Here is a 27,008-nt window from a genome sequence, read left to right on the forward strand (position 1 = left end):
TGTGGAAGATTTTTTTTTTTTTTTTTTTTTTTTTTGAAAAATGGAACATTTAAAAGAAAAAAGTAGCCAGAGTGAAAAACATGTCAGTGATGCTTGATGGCACAAAAGTATCTGCATCTCTTTTTAAGAATTTCTGTTTTTCTCTCTTTCTCTCTTACTTTCTCTCTGTCTCTCAGATGCTCGATTGGCTCAGCTGTACTCAGCCATCCGCTGCCTGTGAGCCAGTTAGGGAAGACAGACTGCCACACACACATGCACGCCCGCTCACACGCACACAAACGCTCAGACTGAATCAAACACAGGTGCACACACTCATCCGCTTATTCAGACACAAATACACACACTCCAGACTTAATACTGAACAGCAGCAGGTGTCTTACTTTTCATTAAATATGAAAAGTTGACCATGTTGTGTCCATTTGTAAGCGTTTTTTATTTTTATTAAGTACTTTTATGAGAATGTGATGAGGTCACTCTCTCTACTTCCGTTTGTCTTTGAAAGCATCTGGAAAAACAAACTCCTTCCTGCATTCTGTACTGTCGCGGTTTTCTGCTTTCCTTCTTTCTCGGCTCTTTATATTTCGTGGATGTGTAAGGATGGCCATATAGGTGTACACACCAGGGCTTAACAATAAGGATTTTTACTTTTTAATTTGCAATGATTGCTGGACATTATACATCTTTAATGCAGCTCCATGTCTTTACTCACATAGTTTAAGACATACGTTTTTTTTCTGTTATTGGCAAACTGATATTGTGATAGAGCAATACTTCACCAGATGAGCTGTATTTGGGAAGAACGAATAATTTTAGAATGATTGGGGTTATTTTGTAGGGTGAGAATCTGAAAATAATAGAAAATAATAAAGCACTGTTTATTTAGTTTGTAACTTTGTTCAGTTGTATTTATCTATGCTTGCTATTAGTTTGTTTTTCAGGTAAGGTTAACAGTAAGCACGTATAGAAATTTAATTAAATGTAAAATAGCAGTGCATAGTCTTAACTGTATACATTTACTTAATCTTTATTACAGCTACAAAAGTGATTTTCTCTTTTGTATTTTGTTTGTTTAAAGTATGTAACTTTTCCGTCCGCTTATTTAAAACAAAGGCGCAGCTTGGTGATGCCAAGTTTGAGGTTAGAATCTTGGGACATGTGGCCTTCACCTCAGAGCCGATGGAAAAGAATCGGGATAGGACTCGTGTAGAAATCAAGTTCATGTGGTTATTAACGTTACTGTAATATGAGGCAGAGCAGGACCGAGTGTTGTAGAGCTGAGCAAGGCCGCTAGAGCGATTGTTGAGCAGCACACGGCTCGCGAGCAGCGGGACTTTTATTATGACATGACACAGTCGCTGGCGCTATTTCCGCTTTTCCGGTCATGAGGATAAGGTAACACAGCTCTGTTTATCATATTCGATACATTTAAGTGTGTTTAAAATTATGTTATGACGTTACTCTCACAGTGGCTGCTGTGATACTTGTTCAGACTGCTAAGAGTAAAGCGTTTCTGCCAAATAAAACCAATAAAGGGCAATTCCAGCGTTATGGATGTGACATTTGAACTCATAATGACAGCTGAAATGTCTCAGTAAAAATCTATTTCTTACAATATTTATATTGGCAATGCATATTCTCAGAGCACCCTATCTGGGGAATTGACAGCAAAAATATTATTTTCTAAATTATATTTAAGACCCCTCAAAAAAGGAATATAGCTGTGCGTTATGGATGTGACAGGAAATGACAGTGTTTTCAGTGTACTGTTCGATTTTCTTTAAAGTCTGTGAACTTTTAAGTCTAATGTATAAATATTGTTATCCACATGATGAAGGGGTCTTATTTGAAAATAAAAATATCAATGTATAAAATGTAAATAAAATTTATGAAGTGTATCATGAGAAAAAACAACGTTATGGATGTGACAAAACCCTGTTATGGATGTGACGAGTCTGAAATACACATAGAATCTGTGAAAATCAACGAACAAACCATCATGGCACATTTGTTGACACATAAAATTACTCTAAATGTTAATTTAATAATAATCTAGTGATATCAATGACTCATATGAAGTAGCCTGACCTGATTTAGTTGAAATAGCCCATTCTTTCATTGTCTCAGGTAAGATGGGTCTTAATCAACATGTAAATATCATGACAATAAAATGACTAATATATTATATATATTAGGGCTGGGTAAAAATATCAATTCATCAATGCATTGCAATTATTTGTTTCTCAATTCAATATCGATTCATCAAATCCTATGAATCTATTTAGCCCACCGGCCAGTGGCGGCGCTGTGGGCAACACTCTAGTGAGAGCGTTCAGCGCTGTACACAAGACGTGCTTTACCAAAACAGCAGCTGCACTCCGTTCAAGCCTGCACCACTAAAGGCTGCAACATACTCCGCAAAAACAGAGAAAGAAGTTCTCGCTCCCAGGGATGCGAGAACAAAATGACATCATGTTGTTCTCAGCCCTTGTTTGGGAGTTCTCGCAGCTTGTTCTCGACACATTGCCTGAGCAGAACTTTTTTCTTGCGGTTGTCCAAGAACTATTGCGTGATTGGTCAGACATTTAAAGTGGGTGTGGTTAATGCGGAGAAACGCAGATGATCGGCACCTTCTTTTCTCGTGAAGTATGAATGTACTTCTGCCAGAACGAACTTTGTTCTTGTTCTTGCCACCTCGAGAAAACAAACAAATTTCTTTGTTCTTGCAAAGTATGTTCCAAGATTAACGTTAAAAGCCGACGTTTGGGCTCATTTTGGATCAGCTGCTTAGTTGTTCAGTGTTATTGCGCCACAGAATCAACACTGGCCGTGTTGGCGACATGCTTTCATATCATGGCAACGCGCGTAGTCATGTAGATCACTGCACTCTCAATAGTTGTAAAACAAACCACCGCTCTCAATACATTTGAATGGCTTAAGTGGACAGACAACAGCTTCACTTCACTTTACAGTTAATTGCTTTCGAATCTGTGTAATGTTGTAATGTTATAATATCAATCCACTTTGTTTTATGAATATGCACATTTTGTGCTTCTGTTTACATTTCTTTCATAACTTGAATGTATAGGAAGAAAGAAAAATACTTTCTACTTACAGTTACATGCACTTTATAGGTGTTAATAAAGCACCTGTTTGTAACAGGTGTGGTTTGTATTCAACACATGTAAAATATTGTACAATTTATTCTGCTTGGAAAAATGCTGGGGTCAATTTGTTCTTACACATTGATAATGCTGCACACATTATTAAAAAATATACTCAGGTACTTAATTACTTGTGTATTTACATATTAATCAATCAATATCGAAGTTAATAAATCAATATCGAATCGAATTGTGAAATTCCTAACAATACCCAGCCCTACTATATATATATATATATATATATATATATATATATATATATATATATATATATATATATATATATATATATATATATATATATATATATATATATATATATATATATATAATGTAATATATACACATACATCGAATTTAATCAAATTTATTTATCACATCATAAAGAGAGTGACCATTTGTTTTGTTAACATTTACTTATGATTGTACTTATAGCCTAATAACCTAAGGCAATGTTACAATTCACTGAAACACAGAGGAGAAGTATGTTTATCACTGCCATGCCGCCAGCGACAGGAAAACACATTTATATCACATGTGGGTTTGATTTTAGAATTTTCTTTATATGTAACGTCACATCCATAACGCAAAATTAAAATGTTTACAAGTAATAAAAGAGCATGAAATGTTAATCACATGATACATTTATATAAGTTAACATTGCACAGAAATGCTGGACATTTTTTTAACAACACTGTATATGTAGCATAAACTTATCCTCTAAAACGTTATGGATGTTACATGGCCCTGGAACTCAACGACACATTTAATAAGAGGCTTATAAATTCATAGAACTTTACTGTTAAAGCATGCTAATTGAACACAGTGCTTAATCATCCCCTTGTTAATCAGGAAATTGCCAAATAATAAACTTTTGCTGAAACATTGAGTCTATATATTTCCTTTTCTTGATAACACTAAAAAACTGATATTTTATAAACTCTTCTTGCATTGGTACACACTTTATTTATGGTGTAATAAACCAACAAATACCTAAACAATTCAATGAGAATGGTTGCATACAATAAATTATAGATCCAAGTAAACATTTTAAGAACAAATCTGTTTGTGTGTCACCAACTTTTTTTTTTCATCGTAAAGATGACCTTTGCATGGAATTGCCCTAAAGCAGATACTACACAATTGACTGGCGACTCCATCAGACGTCACGGTTTCTTGGTTAAAATAGCAATTTTCTCACAATTCACATATAATTAGAAACGTTGGATATTGTAAGTACTCAACTGAGCAAAATATGTAACTGGCCTGGAAGTTTTTGGATATTTTACTGCAACAATCCTACATAGTGCATAATGTTCATTTAACTTCATTAATGAGGGTACTCGTCCAGATGAGCATTTTGACAATTTTGCATGTTAAAAAACACAGAGACACACAAGAGAATGGAATTTGATTTATTTACATTTAATTTTAGGTTTACTGTACCATAACTTAGTTTAATGTTTACAAAAATGCCTGGAAATAATGTAACTATAATATTAATTTATATATGTTTACAGAACACATATCATAACATAATGTGCAGCTATGCATTCATACACGTGGCACTAGTAACTATTGAGACTTAATTAAGACTTTTTTTATTTTATAGTATTTTTTTTTTTTAAACCTTTGTTGGAAAACGATGGTCTCCGAGACGCTCCGTAATGCAGCATTGGCCCCATAGTGTAGATGACAGTCTGTCGGCTGACACATATTCGCTGGCACTAGGCCAGCAGACCATCGTTATTGTTGAGTCCTCTACACACATGCACATATGCATATAACAAATTATTTTTCTCTATATAGACAGAGCGGTTTATGGAAACATAAAGGTGCGACATGTATAACACAGAAGGGCATTGTGCGCATGCACACAGATACACACACACTCCAGTATCAAAGCACCTCCTGGCGGGGACAACGTAGTCGTGGTGACCAGACCATCTGGTTGGCGAGCTGAGGAGGGACACCCTCCTTTCTCTTGCTCTTTCTGTCTCTCTCTCTTTCTCCCCCTTTGCTCCTGGCCGAAATGGCACCAAATCAGAGCCACCCCATCCCACCCTGAGGGTGCAAACCCAGATACCACCCTCAAATATGCCCCATCTGCAGATAAATAAACGTGATTCATAATCTGGGGAATATTGAATAAAAGTACTTTTTACTGAATAAAAAAACCTATATATATAATTTTATAATGCGGCCTAATCGCTGTTTGGATTTTAAATGCTTAAGAGTATATGATTTGATCATTATTGCAGTGATTATTATGTTTCTGGCATGTTAAATGTTTGGCAACAATTTGTCTAACCCTAATTGATGGAGTGTGTAGCTTTTCATTTCTTAAACAACCATGTAGGAAGACACGTCATGACCATATTGCAGCACCACAACTTCAAGAGATTCAACAGGCTCAGATTGTGAACGAATGGTTTGTGAAGAAGCACGAAGAATCATTTTCACACATGAATTGGCATCCAGAAGACCATTAATTAATTGAAAGTAGGGATGCACCGATCCGATATTCAGTATCGGTATCGGCTCCGATCCGTATTGGCCAGATCAGGTTTCAATTAGACAGAACTGATCCAAATTATGTATACTATTCTGTGTTATTGTTATGCCCTAGTGCCCCACAAAAAGCACAAAAACATTATAAAGCATCATCAACGATTTGTGCACTATATTAAGTGTTCTAAAGCCATTGCATAGTTTAATGTGAGGTACAGATGAATATTTAAGTCATTAAATTTAAGTTCTCATCAGTGCATGCTTCCCTCCGCTGCAGCTCAGTCACTCTCCATTCAGCTTTAAACTGCGTGCCGCGTTCGAGTACGACAGTCAACACGATAAAACTCTCTCCAGGATAAATCATTGTTTCTGTTATTATGATTGATCTGTAGATAACGGTCTATGGTTTCTCAAAAAAATGACTTCATCTTTCTGGCATTTATTGCTGTAAATCGCGTTAGTCTCTACCGGGTGTCAGTTAGATCACAACACTGGACTAGATTGTATTGCTCTTCACACACAGTAACTGAAATGTTGAAGAAACGTCTCAATAAAATATTGCATAGATGCACACTACGCGTCAGTGTATCTTCCTTTTGTGATTTGAACTTCTCAATGCGGATGGAGTGCAGCGCGATGTGACTCTGTGTTGCTTCAAGCGGATCATCCTGCGCACGGGATGCACATATACGCACTTTTTGTGTAACATTTTACCAGATTTAGAGCTACACTTATTTACTTTTGTGTTTCTTTATTTTTTCCCCCACTAAATGTTTCAATTTTATACAATGCACTCGTGATTTTGTAACTTTTGCTGCTGAATTATTCACGAATCTAATTTATTCACCATATAGCCTAGTGTAGGCTTATAGTAGTATATTTGGTATAGATTGTGATTTTATATATATATATATATATATAAATATATATTTGTTATTTTTCTTTATAATGAATTTGTCTGTATTTAGTAGATTGTGTTTAACTCACAAAAGAGTGATTATCAGTTTAACAGACTGAGGTATAGAAATTCTACATATAATTTTTAAACATAACTGCATTGGTATCGGTTTAGTATCGGTATTGACCGATACTCAGAATATTTAATATCGGATCGGATCTGTTCTGTTCTGAAAAAATGGTATCGAGCATCCCTAATTGAAAGTTTGGGATGTGCTGGAGTAGACTTTACAGCGTGCTTGACTCTTGCATTGTCAATACAAGATCTTGACCAAAACTGTATACACCTCTTGATGGAAATAAATGTTGTGATGTTATTTCCAGAGAGGTATGTGAGCCCAAATAAATTTTTAATGTATTTGCCACAAAATGGTTGTTTTCATTTCACTTATCGTTTATAATAAATTTGGTTTATAATAAACAGCACTATAATTAGTTTTGTTTTATACTAATATTTTTCATTTCTGTTTGTTTCTGAATACCGTTTAATATTTTAAATGATTTGTTGTGGAGTAAGAGACACTAAAATACAGATTTAAAGTGTTTATGATGTTTGTAAAGGTTTTATTTAATTTACTGGTATTTTACATTTATTTCTGAACGTTATAATAAAATGTGACTATACAGCGATATGACTTGTTCTCTCTCTCTCTCTCTCTCTCTCTCTCTCTCTCTCTCTCTCTCTCTCTCTCTCTCTCTCTCTCTCTCTCTCTCTCTCTCTCTCTCTCTCAAAACTACAATTTTGATCTGGTGTGACTTATTTGACTTGTTGAAAACAATAACTAAATTGTTTCCTAGATATATTAAGTATTGAATCAACCACTATACATCTGGTCAGTTTGTGTGTTTTCTGGAAATTAAAACCCATGACCTTGATGTTGTTAGCACCGACCTCTACCTGTTAAACTACAGAGAAGTGTGTGTTTCCCTGCTGACCTGGGGTGTGTTTCCCAAAAGCATCGTCATCCAACTATGATCGGAGGTTTTGTTGAATTCTGTTTGTAATGATTTAACTTGCGACCAAAGGATGTATTCCTTGACATAAGTCCATCCAGACAATAAACCATAGTAAAAACGACAGAGATCCCAATCCTGTTTGAATCAGTACAGGACATGCATGCTCTATTAGTTGTAACTTGAGACATAATTTAGAAAGCTAATTCTGTCCAAATAGACTTGATATGTCAAGGCATGTGTTTTAGAGCTCATGATTTGGTTTTAAAGAAACTTTAACCCTTTTTACTCTTAATGTATTTCTACTTCAACAATATTGGTTTACTCTGTCCTTTCTTTCCTTTACTTCCTTTTCTATCGCTTTTTTCCCCCTCTCTCCCCTTCTCTCTCTCTCTCTCTCTCTCTCTCTCTCTCTCTCTCTCTCTCTCTCTCTCTCTCTCTCTCTCTCTCTCTCTCTCTCTCTCTCTCTCTCTCTCTCTCTCTCTCTCTCTCTCTCTCACCCTCCTCCCCCTGTTTTATGACTTTGCTACAGCTTTGAGCCTGATCTCTGTGAAGGGAGAGATGAAGTGAGAAACGGAGGTGGTGGAGAGAGGAAAAGGACAGGCAAATGGCCGGATTGATTTACAGAAACTGAGGACAGCAGGCACAAGCCCCTCCTCTCCTCACTTCCTTTCTTCCTCCGCCCATCCACATTTTCTCTCTCTCTCGCTCTCTCTCTCTCTCTCCCCCCTCCCCCTTGCTGTGGTACGGCTCCAAGAACAGGAAGCAGTGGAACACTAAAAATAGAGAAAGAGAGACAGACAGAAAAGAGCATTTGGAGAGAGGGAGGGATGGCGAAAGTAGGGATGGAAAGATATAAACAGAGAAATACTTTGCATAAACAGATGGGTAATTGGAAAGAACGAAGGAGAGAGAGAAACTAGACTTATAAAGTGGTCAACAAAATAGCTGTAACGTAAGTTTTAATTTCCTGCTGTCATTTAGACGAAGTCAAACGGCGACAGAATGGAAGTTAGGTTGTGGTGTCTGTTGCATAGTTGTTTTGTGCTAATTTGTTTTTTAAAACTAAAACTTTTTTTTAGCAAAGGAGAATCGTTAAAATATTAATTTCCATTTTTGTTCAAGATAATTAAAGCAACAGTTTTTCAATAATTGAAGAAAATGTAACAGTATGGTATTTGGGGTGAGCGCCCCCTGCTGTTGGGGCCGGCTGACTTTTCCATTTGTTGACATGACATGATTAGATTCCGATTGTAAGCATCATATATTAAGTTAGGTGTCCTGTCCACCTTAGAGATAATCGCCATATTTATAATGAAACCATCATATTTAAAAATATGATATTAATCATATCATAATAAAATATAATTTATTGTTACTACTATAAATCTATATAAAATTATTATGGAATCTCCAAATTTTTGACGGTGTATATATCGAACAAAAATGTATAAATCTTTTATTTATCGAAATAAACTGAAAATAGTAAAAACTTTGCTAAAGTCATTGTTTTGAACGAGTGAGCCTTTTGCATCATGTGTGAGGTAAAAGGCCCCCCTCGCCTCCCCATACAATTTTTAAACAAAATAATCCCCTTTTATGATTTATTTTCATACAAAACAAGCATAGCTTCAGTTCTGGCAGATCACGTTAGTCAAGCTCGTATCAGCTGACTGCCAGCTGATCACGTCTACCTATAGGAATGTATCACACCATGCATATAAATATAATAGGTGTGTTTGACATCGGCTGCGGCTGGATATAACCCATCGGCGAGAGTAGCCGCGTGCAGGCGGGGAGGAGCTGCAAATTGAGATGTGAAGTTGGACACTTTCTGCTTCCCGCAGTGACGCTCACCCCGTGTTTGCATACTTCATGTGAAATAAATGCAATATAATGCACATATGTTTCTGAGACATTTTCATGTAGGCTAATCATTTATGTACTACTTAATACATTGTGCGTTTGTACAAGAATAAAGTTCAACATAAGTGAACTAGCAATGAAGTTTCAGTTTTATTTTGATACACACAACACAATATAACATCGCAACTACACACATAGAGCTTTTACTGTTATAAAATACAAGTTTGTGAGCATTAGTAGAACTGAAGGTTTTAGAATAAACACGAAATGCACGTGATGGTTGGCATGCAGTGATTCGGGATAATCGTGGACCAGCTGTGTCGTCATCAAAGCTCGTGTGGCCTGTACCATGATGGCAGTTTAACAAACTCAGGTTTACAGGATTAGTTTCCATCATCAGCTTTCTCTCAGCTCAGGCTTTGATCCTGAGTTTAGCTGGGACATCAGCAGTGAACAGCCAATCACAGGCTGTGGATCAGTGGAACTGAGATTCACAGAAGCAGTGAGATTCATTACTCTCTTTTGCAGAATATTACATGATTAAAAAAATATTAAGAATTTAAACAAATTTACACAGCAAGAAGAAAAGAGCTGTCTATGAAAGAGGGCAGCTTAAGGAAAAATCGTATACGTCAGTGCAATTAAAAGGTATGAAGTTAGTTTAGTTTAAGCTAGTTTAAGCTCATATGTAGTCATTTTATAGCTTTATTTATTGATTTTAAAGCTTATTTGTATGACCTTTATATAGGATATTTATATTAATTTTAACAAAGTGTCTATTGATGATTAACTAAAATGATGCATGTGTAATTTGATTATGGTTATAATAATTACATAAATGATGATATCTAAATAATTCAAAATTATTATTATTATTATAAATAAGCGTTGTTAAAAGCCAGACACTTTATAGTCTTTGAAAACCATTTGCTATGTAGTGACCTTTAATTTGAAGTAGAAAAAGGGGGAGTGACTTTATTGCATCAGAGGTGTGTCACTTTACTCATAGCTGATTGGTCCAATTTCAGTTTGAGATCTCTTATCCAGAACATAGCCTGTCCTGGAGCAGGTCAGCCTTGGAGCACAAGTTACTATGGAGATGAACACAGCTAAAAGCCAAACCTCTTTAATGGTACCTAAGACTTTCACATGTCTGGCTAGGCAGCTAAACCGGCTTCATGGTATAGCTCCCTGTAGAAGCTGCGCAGAATGCACAAGCCGGCTGCTCTCTTATCCCTCTCGTGGGACTTTGAGGGCATACGTCCATCCATCCGTCACGTGGCGTCAACGCTGCCTCAAGTCTGACAACATTTCTAACCGGCATGCACTGCATCCACGCATCGCTGTACAAAGTTGAACAAGCCTATAATCTCCTTCAGAACTTTCAGCAGCTATCGCATTTCTGCAGAGCTCATTTATCCTCCTCCATCCCCAGCTCCTCCTCTCTTCCAGTCAGGATTTGTCATTCCCCTTTAATCAGACTAATTTCCCATATTATTTTGTACATTAAATATCGACATGATATCTGTAATACATCATGTCGGTTCTGTTCCGTTCTGTTTACCCTAAGGGGGTTATTGCTGCTCTCCCTGCTCTTATCTATGCTAGGCTGCATGGATGCGCAGTTCATGCCCAGACCAGAACCATACCACCAATCCAAACTGTATGATAATTGTCAATCATCTTTGAAGATAATGGTCCTGACAGAAAATCTGTTGCTTCATTAATGTTTAGTAAAATGTTCCTGCAATCACACGCTATGGGAATGATGAAAAGTTCCTTTTAAAGGTGTGCTTTTAGCCACGTTGTACCCTACATTTGTAGCCTGACATGGTCATACTCAATTCTAGTCAGAATATGAGTCTGAAACTGCTCCATTGGGCTGTGATTATGGGGAGTGTTTCAACCGAACCAGGGAAGACATCTATTGGATAGACCTACAACCAATCAGAGCAACGAAGTGACGCATTACGCTAGTTGTCAAATGTCAACAGAGCTCAACTGCACCGTGTTGCCAAGTCCTACTTTTTTTTCCCCGGGTTGTTTTCCATGTCCGTGGGTTGAGGCGACTATTATGTGATATATATGAATGCGAATTTTATCAGGCAACCTTGCCAAAATAGCACACATTTTACCCCCCAAACACCATTTTTTTCCGGAGAACCCCCCGAGAAGCTATTGTTTAGGGCTAGAAGTTGGCAGGTTTTCTTGTAAAACTTGGCAACCCTGTCTGCAGGCATGCTGAAATAAACGATCTTTGCCGGTGTTGTAAAAAAAAGAAAAGAATTTAAGGACACAGAGTTACTTACCAACATGATCATCATTTCAGAGAGAAATAGTGAAGGTGAATGCGTATACAAATAAGCTCTCTGTTTAGGATTTGAACAAATATAATCCAAGCGCCTTTGATGACGTGGATGATTACGTTACTGTTTATCATCTGTCCATCATCGTCTAAAGCCCGCCCTGATGATTTCATTGTTACGTACAGTTTCTGTTCGGCCATAATCACTCCTCTATGGATCGAGTCCAGACCAAACTGTCCATCCTCAAATGTTGTGGGCGGAGCTGAGTTCGGCTGGCATCCAGGCTACTACATTTGTTCATTGTCATGTGATTTTTGCAGCATCAGTTGCGTCACTTCACTGTGATTTACTAATCCTCTTCTATGGAATCATGGGGTAATAAATTGCTAGTTTGTGCCTGCTTTTTGGATACTGTGAATTTGGACATACTCCTTTCACCAACAATGTAATAGGGAAATATGTATATTCAGATGGAGCCGTATATTTTGGATTTGTGATGGCTGCAATGCCACCTTACAGTGTACTCTTTTACTTAAACCTGTGCGTGATTCGACTACATAATGCCTCACCAAAATTTAGACTCCGGAGGACTACAAAGTCTGAAGATGCAATTTTGGGATAGGCATATTGTGGGGAGTTTAACCTGTAGCATTAATGTTAATTAGACATTAACACACCATTAGTATACAGCTGTAGAGGCTACTCAGACCTGCTTACATGTACACAAATATGTTTTCCCTGAGTTAGGTTGTCAGGAGTCTGAAATTTGGTGTTTGGTTGCTGTAAATCCTGTAGTTGAATCAGTAGCACTGACCTAGCATGGATGAGTTAATCATGAATAGGTTCTTCTTAATCGTTGTCATCATTCACACATGGCACATGAGGGTGTTTTGGCTAATTTAAGGAAAATCCACCCATGTTACCTATTTATTTCTTGATCGCCTATTAGAGTTCTGCAGTGATGACTTAAGCAATATCAGTGTGTAATGTTTTGTCTTTTAAGAATGTTGACTTGTCATGTTGTGAGATTATCCTTGATTATCCAGTCGATAAAAGTGTTTTGAAATCTACAGTCAGTGGATTATGTTGCTGTACCCATCGGATCATAAAATGTCATGTGGCAGATGTAGACCTGATCTGAGATAAAATTGACAACACCACATTCAACATTTAAAAAGAATCAACCCCTCTATGGTGTAGTTTGGTTTAACTGATCAGCAGTGCATCCATTCGTTTCTTTGTGGCCTAAAATCTACCACTAGCAAGGTGTCATGAACTAACTTTTTTTTCAACTAATGACGTTCATGTGGTTTTTACGTTCAAGAACATCATAACTAATAAGTAATAGGCTATTTTCTACACTGGTTTTGAGGCTCTCTTCTGAACTGGGTTTTGATGGGCGTGCCACACTGGAGACTTGGAAGTAAATGCCCATGGCTAGGATTGGATAAGATTTGCATATTTAATGAGCTTCAGCTCCCCTGTCAGTTTAGTTCACATGAGGGAGAGATTGTTTTGAAAGCAGCAACCGGAATGATTCTCTCGAACACAGGGCTCGTAAACTTCTTTATCAAACAAACACAATGATTTATTTCTCATTCACCCACGATTGATTGGAATATTTTTTTCTGTATTACTTTGCCCGCACGATCGGTGGATATAAGCACACACACACACACACACACACACACACACACACACACACACACACACACACAGATCGCGCAGATCAAGAAAGGAATATTATTTCACTATTTGAGATTCATTGGCCTGCCAATGGGCTTTCGTTTTGGTAGCCCGTCGGATTACTATTGCATATAAAAAAATCTACTCACATAAGTGTGTTGCACCATTCCTGTTGGAGCCAATATAGAAGGCACAACATTGTGTCTGCAAATCCAGCGCGACCTGAGACAAAAAATTACAAACGATTCTGCAGTGAAATGAAGCGAACACGCATACATGTCTTCCTAACGTGAGCTGGAACTTTATTTAAAAAATAAATGAAGTATGTTCATTATCTTCTTCGACACGTTTATTGCTACTGGCTAGGGCGATTCGAACAGCTCCATGAGTCGATGGGCGGGGCTACAGAATTAGACGTGCTTATTATTCAGTAGAGGCGGTGTTTTGCCACATGATTTCAAGTTGAGGCACATTCTGAGATAAATCATTTGCTGGGCCTGGTGTCTATAAAAGCTTTTCTTTGACTAACAAGGAAGTTTTCAGCTCTGAAACTTAGAGGATATTTTTATATTACCATGATCTTTTATATATCAAAAGCTCAAGGGAAAGAATGATTTCTCATTTCATCACCGCTTTAATTAATCACACATTACAATATATTACTAATGGTAAAATGTAAAGCTAAAATGGTCAAATTGCAAATATTTACATTTCTTAGTTTTTCAATTAGCCTTTGGCTACCAAACTAACAGCTTAGCCTACTAGTGTAGTGTAGTGCTAACTATTTAAGAAAAGCTCTTTTGATTGCAGATTTTTTTCCCCCAAGCCAGTTTAGCAGATGATAAAATCACAGATGATTTTAATGATTTGTTTGATCATGTTAATCACAGTCCTGAATATCTACATAACAATAAAACAAATGCTAACCACTAACCATAACTTAGCACATCCTGATAAACCGCATTAGGCCTACTTTTGCTTTTTATCACAATCTGAGCTATTCATGATATTTCTGAAACTCATGAATCATTGAAGCCTGAACTTTGCTTGACAGGTTAGACGATTAACCTGTGATTAACCCGCGGGATTAAGTTGACCAATTAAATTGGCTATGGGGTGGGATTTGCCCTTAGCTGGTTTGGGGAGGAGAATCCTTCCTTTTTGATCAGCGAAAGCAAAATATTATATTTTTATATGTTTTTGATCAAACTTAGAGGTATTAAACATGGATGTGAATGTTTCTTTTTCCCCCTTTACTGATGTGTGACCATCTGATAGGTGCATTGTGCCACCTATAGGACTGGAGTAAATTCTTTTTGTTCAGTACACATATGAATTGAAGTATATAGTGATAGTTTTGAGTACATTTTGAGGTTCACTTTGCTATTTAGTTATGATCTTATTGTGAATGGTCCTTAGTGAAGGTAGATACCTTCATTTGACATGAATGATAACAAAGCTGGGGAAATGCATTCAATTGGGGCTGACTTAATTTAATTTGTTATGGTCTATATGCACTACAGTACAACCTTTTTTGAGCTAATAATAATTTCCATCCCTTAATAACCTAATTGCGTTCCAGAGTATTTGCATCTTTCTGTATTGGCACATATATTTTATATATGTGAGACATACTGCACTAGTCAAGGTAGTTAACATCAGAACCATATTTACAGAGTGATGAATGGATGACTCAACGCTATTAAGAATGTGACAAATGAAGTCAAAAGGGTGGAGCTTAGGCTGAAAAGCATGTGAGTAATGTAGAGATGATTATGAGCAGTTTGTGACGAGTCGCTCTTTGTCTTCTCTCCCTCACTCTCCATACTTCCTGTTTTCTATCCCTTCTCTCTCTCTCTCTCTCTCTCTCTCTCTCTCTCTCTCTCTCTCTCTCTCTCTCTCTCTCTCTCTCTCTCTCTCTCTCTCTCTCTCTCTCTCTCTCTCTCTCTCTCCCCCCCCTCCCTCCCTCTCTGGGTGAGGTGCAGTAATTGTCTCTGCTGGCAGGGCTGCTGAAGGCTTTATTGGATTGGAGTAGGATTTCAGGGACTGTGTTTAACATGCACCCAGGCGCTACAGTGCACACACACACACATTCACTCAGCCAGTGTTTAAACAGGCTGCCATTAACAGTGAGGGAGGGAGACGGCGAGCAAGAGAGAGCGAGTATTTAGCAGCGTTTAGGAGGAGGCGGTGTTGCTCAACGAGCGGAAGCCTTGTGTGCTGACTCTCCGTGCCCCCTCTTTCTCCTCCCTCCTTTCTTCTGCCTCTGCTCTCTCCTGTCCTCCCCCTCCTGTCTTCCCCCTCTCTCTCTTTTTCTCCCTCATTAATATCTTATTATATTAGTGTTAGCCAGTGGGTGCTCCTTCCATCTTCACACGTACTTGCACCAAACGCACTCGCAAAAACACTGTACTGGGCTGAGAGTTATTTATAAACCTCTGTATCCCACAGACAGAAACTCATGAGGGAGAGAGTGAGGTAGAACACAGAGAGAGAGAGAGAGAGAGAGAGAGAGAGAGAGGGAGAGAGAGAGGAGGGGAGGGGTGAGGTAATGCATTTTTTCCAGCTAACCACAACATTCCAAAATTTCTCTAAAACTAGATTCAAGCGGGAATTTATTGATCACAAAACAACAGCTTGTGACAATGTGTGCATTTTAATTATGTTCAGTCATGCTTATGTTTATTTACACCTTGTAAGATGTTTAGTGTTTAAAAAAAGTGATCATAGTTTTTTATTATTGCCTTGAAGAACCTGCTTATGTTTATTCAATAGACGCATTTTCTTGTTTAGAAGTAAATTGTTTGTTTTTTAAAAGGATTATTCACCTAAAAGTGAATGTTCAAGTGAATGTCATTGTTTGCTCAAACCTGTATGACTTCAACAATGTCAAAGCACTATATGCCTGAAGCTGAACGCTATATTCAGAAAGGAAATGACGCATTCTACGGAGTCCCTAAAGGGACATGGTGATGGATTTTTTTTTTTTAAGATGGTAGAAAACATATATTTCAATTAGGGCTGGGACTTTAACGCGTTAATTAAGATTAATTAATTACGTGACTTTAACGCGTTAATTAATTACGCAAAAAAATTTGACCGCATTTATTTTTGCACCGCGGAATGTTTTTCAATGAATCAGTTTCGACGGACCGATTATACTGGAACACCAACTAGCGCGACAACTACAACAACAAACCATGGGTGCGTCTCAATCCGCTCCCTAGTTCCCTAGTCAGGGCACTGATCAGGGAGTCAGCCCATTGACTTATGTCTTGATCAGTACCCTGACTACTGAACTAGGGAGCTGATTGAGACGCAGGGCATGAGTGAACATGAACGAAGAAGCTGATGAGACCGCTTTGCTTGGCCCCGTGGATGGGAAATTTTGTTTTAAAAAACGAAAGAATGGAAGCGTCGTCAAGAGCATGGTAGTGTGCAAGCTATACAACAAGGAATTTGCGTATCACCGCAGCACATCGAGCCTCAAATATCACAAATATGCTTTTGGTTAACTTAATGGCAAACATTGCACTGGTCTGCTGGACTGAAATAAATAAACAATATTTTGTTGATTAAGCTTATGTTTTCAGTCATTATTCAATGGTATACTAAAAATACATGTGAAAAATTACTTCTCATTGTTCTCAGGTCAAATATTTATATGCGATTAAAATGCGATTAATTTCGATTAATTAATTACAAAGCCTCTAATTAATTAGATTAATTTTTTTAATCGAGTCCCGGCCCTAATTTCAATGCATATAGTTGGGTACTTTTATATAATTTGCAGGCACCAGAGAGCTGCTATCAATATCCTGGGTTGAAATACTTGGAAATACGCTTTTGAATTCGCAATGACTCAGGATCTGTTACGCACCGAATCATCAAATTTTCCTGTTAGTCATCTCTCCTTACTATCTTCACGTGATAAGTTAAAGGAAGTGTATATAAGATTGTGACCAAAACTGGTACTGCAACCACTTTCAAATGACTGTAGAGCGGTGTATCCCTCTCCCCCTCCCCCTGACTTGAGGTTGCCAGATAGGCTGCAGGATTCAGCAGGAATGTTTGTATCTGCAACTGTGGTAACTAGAGCAGATCTGGGAACCCGGATGCCGGCTTCAGACACATTCGTAAAAAGCACCATAAAAGTATCATTAATGTAGTGCATATGACTTGTGCGCTACTGTCAAAGCTACTTTCAAAGTAATACAATAGCTTTGTTTGACTAACAGACCAAATTCAGTTAGTAAGTTAAACTGGAGATTCAGATCAGGCCAATCTTTTGATTGAACAGTTCAGACCAGTTTTATGAATGGTTTAAACCAATCCGTTGCTGTTTCTCTTTCTTTTACTGGCCAGGACAGTCCAGGGACTAACACAAAATCACAAAGAGCTACAAAGAGTCATTAATGCTCAAGAAGTAACACACAATGTTAAGAACAAGAAAGAAAGAAAGAAAGAAAGAAAGAAAGAAAGAAAGAAAGAAAGAAAGAAAGAAAGAAAGAAAGAGAAAGAAAGACAGAAAGAAAGAAAGAGAACCTGTGTATGTAAACTATTGAACAGGGTCATTTGTATAATTTCAGTTACAGTTTTGTCTAATGGAATATATGTAAATGTGTGCTATAGCAAATTGCTTTCACAAGGTTATAATGAATATAATTTTTTTGATTAATTTTCTTATTTATTCTGCAAGTGTGTAAACTTATGAGCACAACTTTTGGTACCATAAGATGTTTCTTATTAAAGGGTCATGCACTCAAATCATTTTAAAGTCTGATGAGTTAGATCTAGAACACACACCACATACACACTTACAACAAACCACATTCTTAAAGCAGAAATAATCTGAGCAGTATTTACTATAGAGAGTGTGTGAGTGCGTGCGTGTGTGTGTGTGTGCGTTTAGCAGTGTTATCAGTTGTGTGTCAAAGGTGGGTCTGCCTTTATTGTACCATGCACATTCAAGAGCCCAGTATATTGATGTGGATTACACGCATACACACGCATAAATACACTTACAGTAGGCACACTCATTTGGTTTAGCCTCTAACACACACACACACACAAGACATACTGAGACTAGACCATGCATTTTGAGGTCATCTAAGACATGTTGTCTGTACGTGTCTGCCTGTCTGTGTTTGTTGCATTGGAATCCACAATTTTAATTCAATTAAGCACTTGTTCAGTGGATCATTATTACTATAGAGAAATGAGATATGAGACCGTATCACTTAGGCAATATTAGACATGTTTTAAATGCATTAGTATCAGTCAATATTGAATATATTCAACGAGAGCTTCGGACACGGGTGAGGTTCAGTCTTAATGGCCTCAGGTTTAAAAAAATATACTTTTTTTAAAAATGGACCCAAGAAGATGTTGGACATTTAACAATTGTATTATTTAAAACAATTCTATGATCACATTATTATCTAATTATTTCAACGTTCACTCTCAATCTGTGCTTCTACGTGCAATGAAGTCTATGCACGGTTGCTTTCCGCATTTAGTTGCTCCACATTAATGGTCACAGGGCTCGACATTAATGCTTGTCCGCTTGTCCGGGACAAGTGGGTTTTTTGAAGGGACAAGTGAAAGAGAATTTTACTTGCCCGACGGACAATAGCCTGATTAAAACAAAAAGTAACTAGCGAATCACCAAAATGCAAGAATGATTGTGCATTAATTTAGTGTAAGTGGGGATCGATAGTGGATGATAATATATAATGAACTGATGATAACAAGGTCACGCTGTTGACGCTCGTGCAGCCTCTCGAGGAGAAATTACAACAGAGCGTTTAAGCTGTTTCCATTTTTTTTATTTTTTTTATTTTATTTTTCATTTATTCCAGGCAATGGCACAAAAGTACAAGGTAGACAAAAAATAATTTAAGTCATATAGTGCAAGGAAAACAAAAAACAAAACAAAAACAGAATATAAAGTATTCAAATATGACGATCGAATTCTGCCTGAAAGGGAGTGGGAAGAAGACTACTTATTTAATCCCACCCCAGTTACACATTTAGTGATTAATAATTAATCCTTCATTGTTATATTTCTCACAGATTACTTACAAATGTTATATCATGGTGGCGTTACCACAAGTGACAATTAATTTTTATAACAACAGTTTATACTGACAATGTAATTGGAATAAGCAATAGCAACAATAGTAATGGACAACATACCAACGATGGTAAAGGACAATATACCAACGATGGTATACCGTCCTGAATACCATCACGACTGAAAATGACACTGATTTCATATGACAGCTCAATAAACAATTAATTAACATTCACTAACATTCACTTAACGTCACTTACATTTTAGATGCCATATTGAGTGTTTTGTTCTATTTCAGCAGCTAAAATCGTTCATTTGCAGAACCGTAATGCGTCCTACAGCAACAAGTGTGTTTGAATGAATCGTTTGAATGAACGACTCAATGACTCACTCATTAAGACGCCCACCTGCTGCCACCTACTGGAGGTTTAGTTTCATGTTTAAACATTTCTTTCCAACATTTCTTTTTTGTCTATTTAAAACTACAAATCTCGCAGTTGTTATTTTTCAGTGTAAATAATTTAATTTGATTGGTAACAGCCCTTATAATGTCTCATTTTAATTTAATGTATTTATCAAATTTAACAATATAAAATTAAACCTGATGCATAGCCTATATTTAATAAGATTAGGGGGAAATACCCTTTATAAAAGATATATATATATATATATATATATATATATATATATATATATATATATATATATATATATATATATATATATATATATATATATATATATATATACACAACACACACACACAAAAAATTAAATACATGAACATGCTTAATGTCAAGCCCTGGGTCAGGTAACTTCCTAGTTCTGTCATGAAACTGTTGATGGCGCAGGCTGATGGGTCCCTAACCCAAGCGGATATTTACAAATAAATATATTTGTAAGTTAAATATCATAAATGGCACATCTCCCTTTTGTCCCTAACCATCTGCAATGAGCAACAAGACATTGTGATGTCACACTCAGCAGCCCTGACGTCAATGGCTGAAAATGAGGTAAATCAGAGGCACTCACTTCCTGATGGCTGAGCGAACTGCGCAGGCTCAGACTGAGCTTGACGGCGTAGATGTGACGTGAGCCTCCTGTCTGACAGCTGTAGGTCTTCTAGTAGTTGTGGAAAGTGAAATCTGAATCACGTTGTTTAAATATTTTCTCCCGTTGCTTTTTGCTCACTATGGGCTTCTCTCCATTCTTCTCCCTTGACTTTATCAGACTTTGTCTTAACGTCCCCCCGACTGCCTCATAGACAGTAAAATATTGCTTCTGAGCGTCTCCTCCTGTCGATACGGTAATTTCTCAACTGTGCGACAGAGTCGCGTTGGTTATGACGCAATAGTTAGCCTATTTTACAAAAACAGCTTCTACGGGGCGATAGTGTAAGATACAAGGTAATGGAGCCTTTTATGCATTGTCGTGTTTCTTTATAAATAAACAATGAACAAATGGAGTCTTTAAACGTCTCAGATGTAAGGTTATTCACTGTCAAAGTGACTCAAAAATGAATGGGAGTCAATGGGATGCTAACAGCAGGTGATGGCTTGGTTAGCAATGGCCGCCCCTATGGGTGGAACGCTTTCCAAGTGCTAGATTACCCCCTTGGTCAAGAATCCTTGAGCCACATTGCACAGGTATTTTGATCTCCGTTTGGATAGACAAATAGTTTTTCCCTGAAAACTTATTGCATTGCATCCTGTTTTGGACACAATATAACCATTGTTGGTTTCAGTGATCTAATGTCAGAGCAAATCTGGCAATATACCATAAAAATGCAGCACATCTTTGCAGTTTTGCTAGGGGAATCATGTAACACATGTAGGACACTAAGGTGAGATGATTATCAAGATCATCAGATCTTAAAGATTTTTTATGATACTGTCATGAAATAAAGTCAGTGATACTTGTTAAGCATTGCATACATTGACAAAGAAGAGTACACAGAGATAAAGAAAAGGAGAACGCAATAGAAGAGGTAACAAGCATAAGGTAGGTATAGAAGGAGAGAGAGGAAAGAAAACATTAGGGAGGGAGACCACTAGAGAGAAAGAGCGAGAGAGATTATTGGCAGAAGTGTCCAGTGCACTCAGCCCAGGCGCTGGGGGGAGGGGCTTCAGGATCAGGAGGTTGCTATAACAACTGCACCTTGGTGGTTCTCTCCCCCCATGCACGCTCTCTCTCCAGTCACATGAAAGCATTACCGTCTGTCTGAAGAGCTCTTCTGTCTTTCCCTCCCTCCCTCTTGTATTTCTCTCCCTCCCTTTATCCGTGTGCTCTCCCACATGGTGACTGTGAAGAGAGCAGGAGAGGAAGTGTGTTTGTGTGAGCTACTGAACACTTTAATAGGCAGTGAAATGGAGAAAAACAAACATCAGCCTCCCCCCTCTACACACACACACACACACACACACAGATTTTCTCTCTCTCTTCCTCTGTCTCTGCTATGTGTTTTCTTAACCCTGCCATGCTAGTTAAAGCTTGGGGGAGGTTTTCTCGCTGTTCTTATCCTATTACGGCAGTTTTGAGCCAAATGCTGCTAGCTAGATGGGTCTCTCTGTCTGCGGCTTATGGCGTCGGCAGTTAAACCATCCATACTGTACCACTCGACCCCAGACGTCGATGTCTGCTGGAGGGGGTTGGTGCTAAAACATATCTAATTATGCCTCGCTTAGCATGCAGTCTTTGCAGGAAGATGATCATTATTGATATCAGTCATGTGCCACTCTGAGGGGATTCTTCACACGTGGACCAGTATGGTACAGGAAAGGAGTGAAGGAATGCTTAGCAAAGTCATCAACAAACTAGAGGACATGTTCACACAGTAGAATGTGTTTGTCAGAATGTTCTATTTTTAATCATAATTATGCTTATTTTCTTACAATTTAGGATGGCACAAAATATCCATTAAAATACACCTATAGTCAATAAATGTTCATTTATATATGATAATATTAGTTATGTTATAATTAATATACAACAGATTAAAATATTATATATATATATATATATAGCCCATTTCTGTCTCAATTTCTTTCTCCCCATCACTCACTCTCTCCATGTGAGTGACAGTCAGCCTAATCTTCTTTATGGCATGATAAACGGCATGAATATTGACAGCCGTCGTGACAACGGTTGCCTTGACAACCCCCTTAGCTGTTGCACATGACAGAGGTGTAACAATGAAAAATGCGACCTCGAGCAGACCTACAGTCAACACGAATGTAACATGCATTTTTGAGCTTGCTATATTATAGCTTTTATGCTGCACGACTAATGTGTAACAGGGTTTGTGTGTGTGTGCGCCTTATTTTATCATACTTATCTTCTTATTTTGCATAAAGCTAGCCAGTAAACCTCATCCTTTCTTGTTTCCCACCGTGATCTCTCTGTTCTTCTGGTCATGTAGAGAGAGACAGACTGAAAGAAGGAGATAGGAGGGAGGGGGGACTAGACGTTTTGCCTCAGAGGAGAGTTGGAGAGAAGATCCATGCATCTTGTTGTTTCAGAATCTCATTTCGTATGTTTAGGTGGAGTAGAGTGTGTGTGAGATTTTTAACACAGATTTAAGTCCACTGGGATGAGCAAAGAAGGTGGGTGGGATCCTGCTGTTGTGTAGGGAGATGATTTTGTAGCTAATGTTCTTGCGGTTCATCTACGCTCTGGGTTTACACACACACAATCACACACATTTCACTTCTGTAATTAACACACCGTTAAATGTGTTCACTGTGAGAGTCATTAGCACAAACTGAAAGATGAGGAGAGATGATGGGAAATGCTTTTCACCTTCTTTTCTATCCTCACCTCTGAGGAGGCATCTATCACTCTCTTTCCTCGTCAATATTCGCTGTTGTTCATTCCCCGCCAGTCGGCCCTGTAAAATCGAGCAGGAAAGGGGCCGTCTTCAAAGTGGCACAACGGAATGTTTAAAGAATTATTTGTGGAATAACTTTCAACTTGCAATATGACTAATTGCAGCCCTTATTTGTGGTTTATTGTTCCAATACATTTGAGGAAATATTGTCATTTTTAAGAATTGCCTCCCATACCTATCCTCTGTTGGCTTGTACATGTGTGTTAGTGTCTAGCATGCTTATGGTGAGCAGCTTAGACTCAGCTTAATGGCTGAGACAAATTAAGCAGAAGGGCATTGTGGGATGAAAGTGTGCCCATGTGTGAACAATGAAAGTACGTTTTGCAACCAGTTCTCTCCCCTCTATGCTCTGTCTTTTCTCTCTCTATCTAAATGTGAAGTTATAACTGAAGATCGTCAGCTGTTTCCTCCTGCGTACACGTTTGTATGCAGTGCCATTTGAGCAAGAATGTGCAAAACTACATATTTTCAAAATTGACAAGCCTTGCATGATTAGGGTTCACCAGAACCTGATCTAACAGTTGGACAGAAAGTGTCCTTGTGTTTTTAAATTAATAAAAGAAAATGTCATGCTCATAGCATCAAGAATGCTGGAGGAGCACACTAAAACAATGTTTGGGAATTTGTCTCTTCATGCATCCCCTTTGTAACAGCAAAATAAGCTACAATTTGTTTAACATCCCTTATTGGTTCTAGCTAGTTGACCATTCAGGCTCATCCTTACAGTAATTTGATTAGACTAAGATTGATTAGCATGTGGATTTTAAGACTTTATATAGTGGCAAATAGAAGGTTTTTGTCTTCTGTTTTGATTTAGCCTGTTATTGCCTCTTGCATTAAACCCAATCACCTGTATAGAATAGATTATGGAAAACCAAGGTTGAAAGCAGGCAGTTTATGTTGATCAAAATACCTGCCCTCATGTGACATTACGTACATTCAGATATGCAAGTTAATGTAATATAAATTTATGATAGTAATCAAGTAACTGATTTACTTTTGATGTTTGTCTAACTGTTACACATAAACACAATGATAACTGACACAAAACTTGTGCTATTGGGAAGTGTTTTCCATTTTTATTTAATCATTTAACAGACACTTTTATATAGCAACAGAAGAAAGCAAATAAACAATAGAGCAACAGTAGGCAAGTGCTGTGACAAGTTCCAGCTAGTACATGTAGCAAGCTTGTTTTTTGGATGGTGAGAATATATTACCTATGTAAATGTTGGCGTTCTGAACTAAAAACCACTCTGACGTGTTTCTGCTCTGAAATGTAAATAACAGTTGGAATAGCTCCATGCCTGACTATTTATACAAGAAACCACTTCGCTTGGTAACATTACAAGACATTGTGAATGTATGACAACAATCTTCTGAAAATGTGTTGTCTTTTTGTAGATTTTCTATATACACCTGAAGAAACCTTCTAACCATTGTTCTCTCTCTCTCTCTCTCTCTCTCTCTCTCTCTCTCTCTCTCTCTCTCTCTCTCTCTCTCTCTCTCAGCTTCAGGAGACGGTGAAAAGGAAATTGGACAGTGCCCGATCTCCTATAAATGGTGACCAAAATGGCCTCAGTGATGGGAGTTACTCCCCCACTACAAAGAGACTCCGTAAGGAAGGATGCACTGGAATGGACTCTATTGGTAGTCTCCCACCCATTTCTCCACTTCATTCAATGGACATCAAGCCCACCTTGCCCTCGGGAAACAACAGTGCCTCCTCAAACAACGGAACCGGTAATGGCAATGCTGGTACCAATCATATTACCGGACGACATGAGGATTTAGGCAAGAATGGTGGAATGCCTGATATTAAACTTAATGGTTCGTTGGATTTGGATGATGGCTTTGGCCTACTAAAGGACATGAAACAAGAGCCTTTGGATGATGGCGGTGGAATAGAGTCCTCTGAAACGTCGCTTTCAAATCAGAACAAGCTATTCTCTGACATCAATCTGAATGACCAGGAATGGCAGGAACTAATTGACGAGTTGGCGAATACGGTGCCTGAGGATGACATGCACGACCTCTTCAATGAAGACTTTGAGGAGAAGAAGGAGGTGAGTGACTTCACACGGGCCACAACGGAACAAACGCAACTTGCACAAGACCCAGCACCTAACTCTGTAGCTACGGCACCCAACAGTACACCACAACCACAGAGTGGACAGATGCCCATGGGGTCACCTCAGGTGCGACCATCTTCTTCTGGTCCACCATTTGCAACTGCTGCTAATGGGACGCCACCCCAGCAACCCTTGCAACAGTCACCAGCAGTTGGAATGCCATCTGGATCACCGGCTAACTGTGCGGTTCGTTCTCCGCAAACGCCCACCCAAGCCCAGACCCAGGCCTCGAGGTCTGGGAATGGATTTATGATGAATGCAGGTCCTGCCGTTGGCCCTGTGGGATCAACCCCAGTAACAGGAGGTGGCCCTGGATCAGGGGGAACTGGTGGAAGTGTACCAGTCCCGCCTAGCTCTGAACTTTCACCGGCCGAGCAGCTAAAACAAATGGCTGCCCAACAGCAGCAACGGGCCAAACTGATCCAACAGAAGCACCAACAGCAGTCCCAAGCAGCAAACTGGTCGCCTGCAGGAGCACCGACCAGCCCTTACAGTGCACCCTTTAACCCAGACAAACCAAATAGCCCCATGATGTATCCACAGGCTTTCAATCCTAGCAACACAATGGGGCCAAAAACACCAAGCATGAACAACTACCTCCCACAGAACCACATGAACATGCTCAATCAGCAGCAACAGCAGCAGCAGCAACCTAATAACTTGGCTGCCCAAAACAACCTCAATAAGCAACTCTCTTATAGCAACACCAAGCCGCTGACTCATTTTAGTGGAGTGGACCACATGAGTCAGCGGATGACGCCGCCCATGGCCAATCAAGCCAAAAACCCGATGATGCCCTACATGCAGGGCACCGCAGGGCAAGGGGGTGGGCATCCACAAGTTCCAGGTCCAATGCCCAACCAGACAGCCCATTTAAGTGAAGAACAGAAGAGAATGATGATGATAAAGCAAAAAGGGCTGACTCAAGGCATGCCGTATGTCTCTATGCAGCAGCATGTACAGGTAAGATCCTTGATTTTTGTTTTTCACGCCATGTTATGAGAACTAAAACCATGTGCGGCTTTTGCACTTTTGGCTCATTTTGTGCGGGAATGCAGTTGTGAACTGTATTTTTAAGTATTAATCTTTACATATCCGGGTTGTTGTTACAGCGAGCTGTCCGCTTTAAGGCTTTGTCAGCAGTGCTTAGTGTACTATATCTTTGTTAGTCTGCTCAGGCAATTGCCAACTTTTATTTTAAATTTGTTGTGATCTGATTAGGTGGGTTTTTGGATGACTAGCTATTTAAGTAATAACTTTCTAAAACCTTTTGCCAAAAAAATAGCATCAAGCCTTCAATTTTCTCTTTACCTTTTTATTTCAGATTTATTTAAAGTTCATTAGTCTCTTCGCAGTCACTACACTGACACTGGTGTATTGTACATAAAACTGGAAAGCACTATAAGGTCTAATTTGACAACTAACTTTCCAGCCCACCTGAAAACAAAGGTGTACCAGGTTTATGCAATGAAC

At 38.4% G+C, this 27,008-nt stretch overlaps 1 protein-coding gene across 1 annotated transcript in view; it reads left to right on the top strand.

Annotated features, from left to right (window-relative positions):
- Positions 1 to 27,008, top strand: part of maml3 (mastermind-like transcriptional coactivator 3) — a 143,310-nt gene that overhangs the window by 60,003 nt on the left and 56,299 nt on the right. The window contains exon 2 of the mRNA XM_067441275.1: positions 24,915 to 26,498. Within this exon, the coding sequence (XP_067297376.1) occupies positions 24,915 to 26,498 (1,584 nt within the window). The remainder of the gene's footprint in view (positions 1 to 24,914; positions 26,499 to 27,008) is intronic.

The sequence above is a fragment of the Pseudorasbora parva genome, chromosome 4, assembly GCF_024679245.1.
Source record: "Pseudorasbora parva isolate DD20220531a chromosome 4, ASM2467924v1, whole genome shotgun sequence".
Taxonomy (NCBI): domain Eukaryota; kingdom Metazoa; phylum Chordata; class Actinopteri; order Cypriniformes; family Gobionidae; genus Pseudorasbora; species Pseudorasbora parva.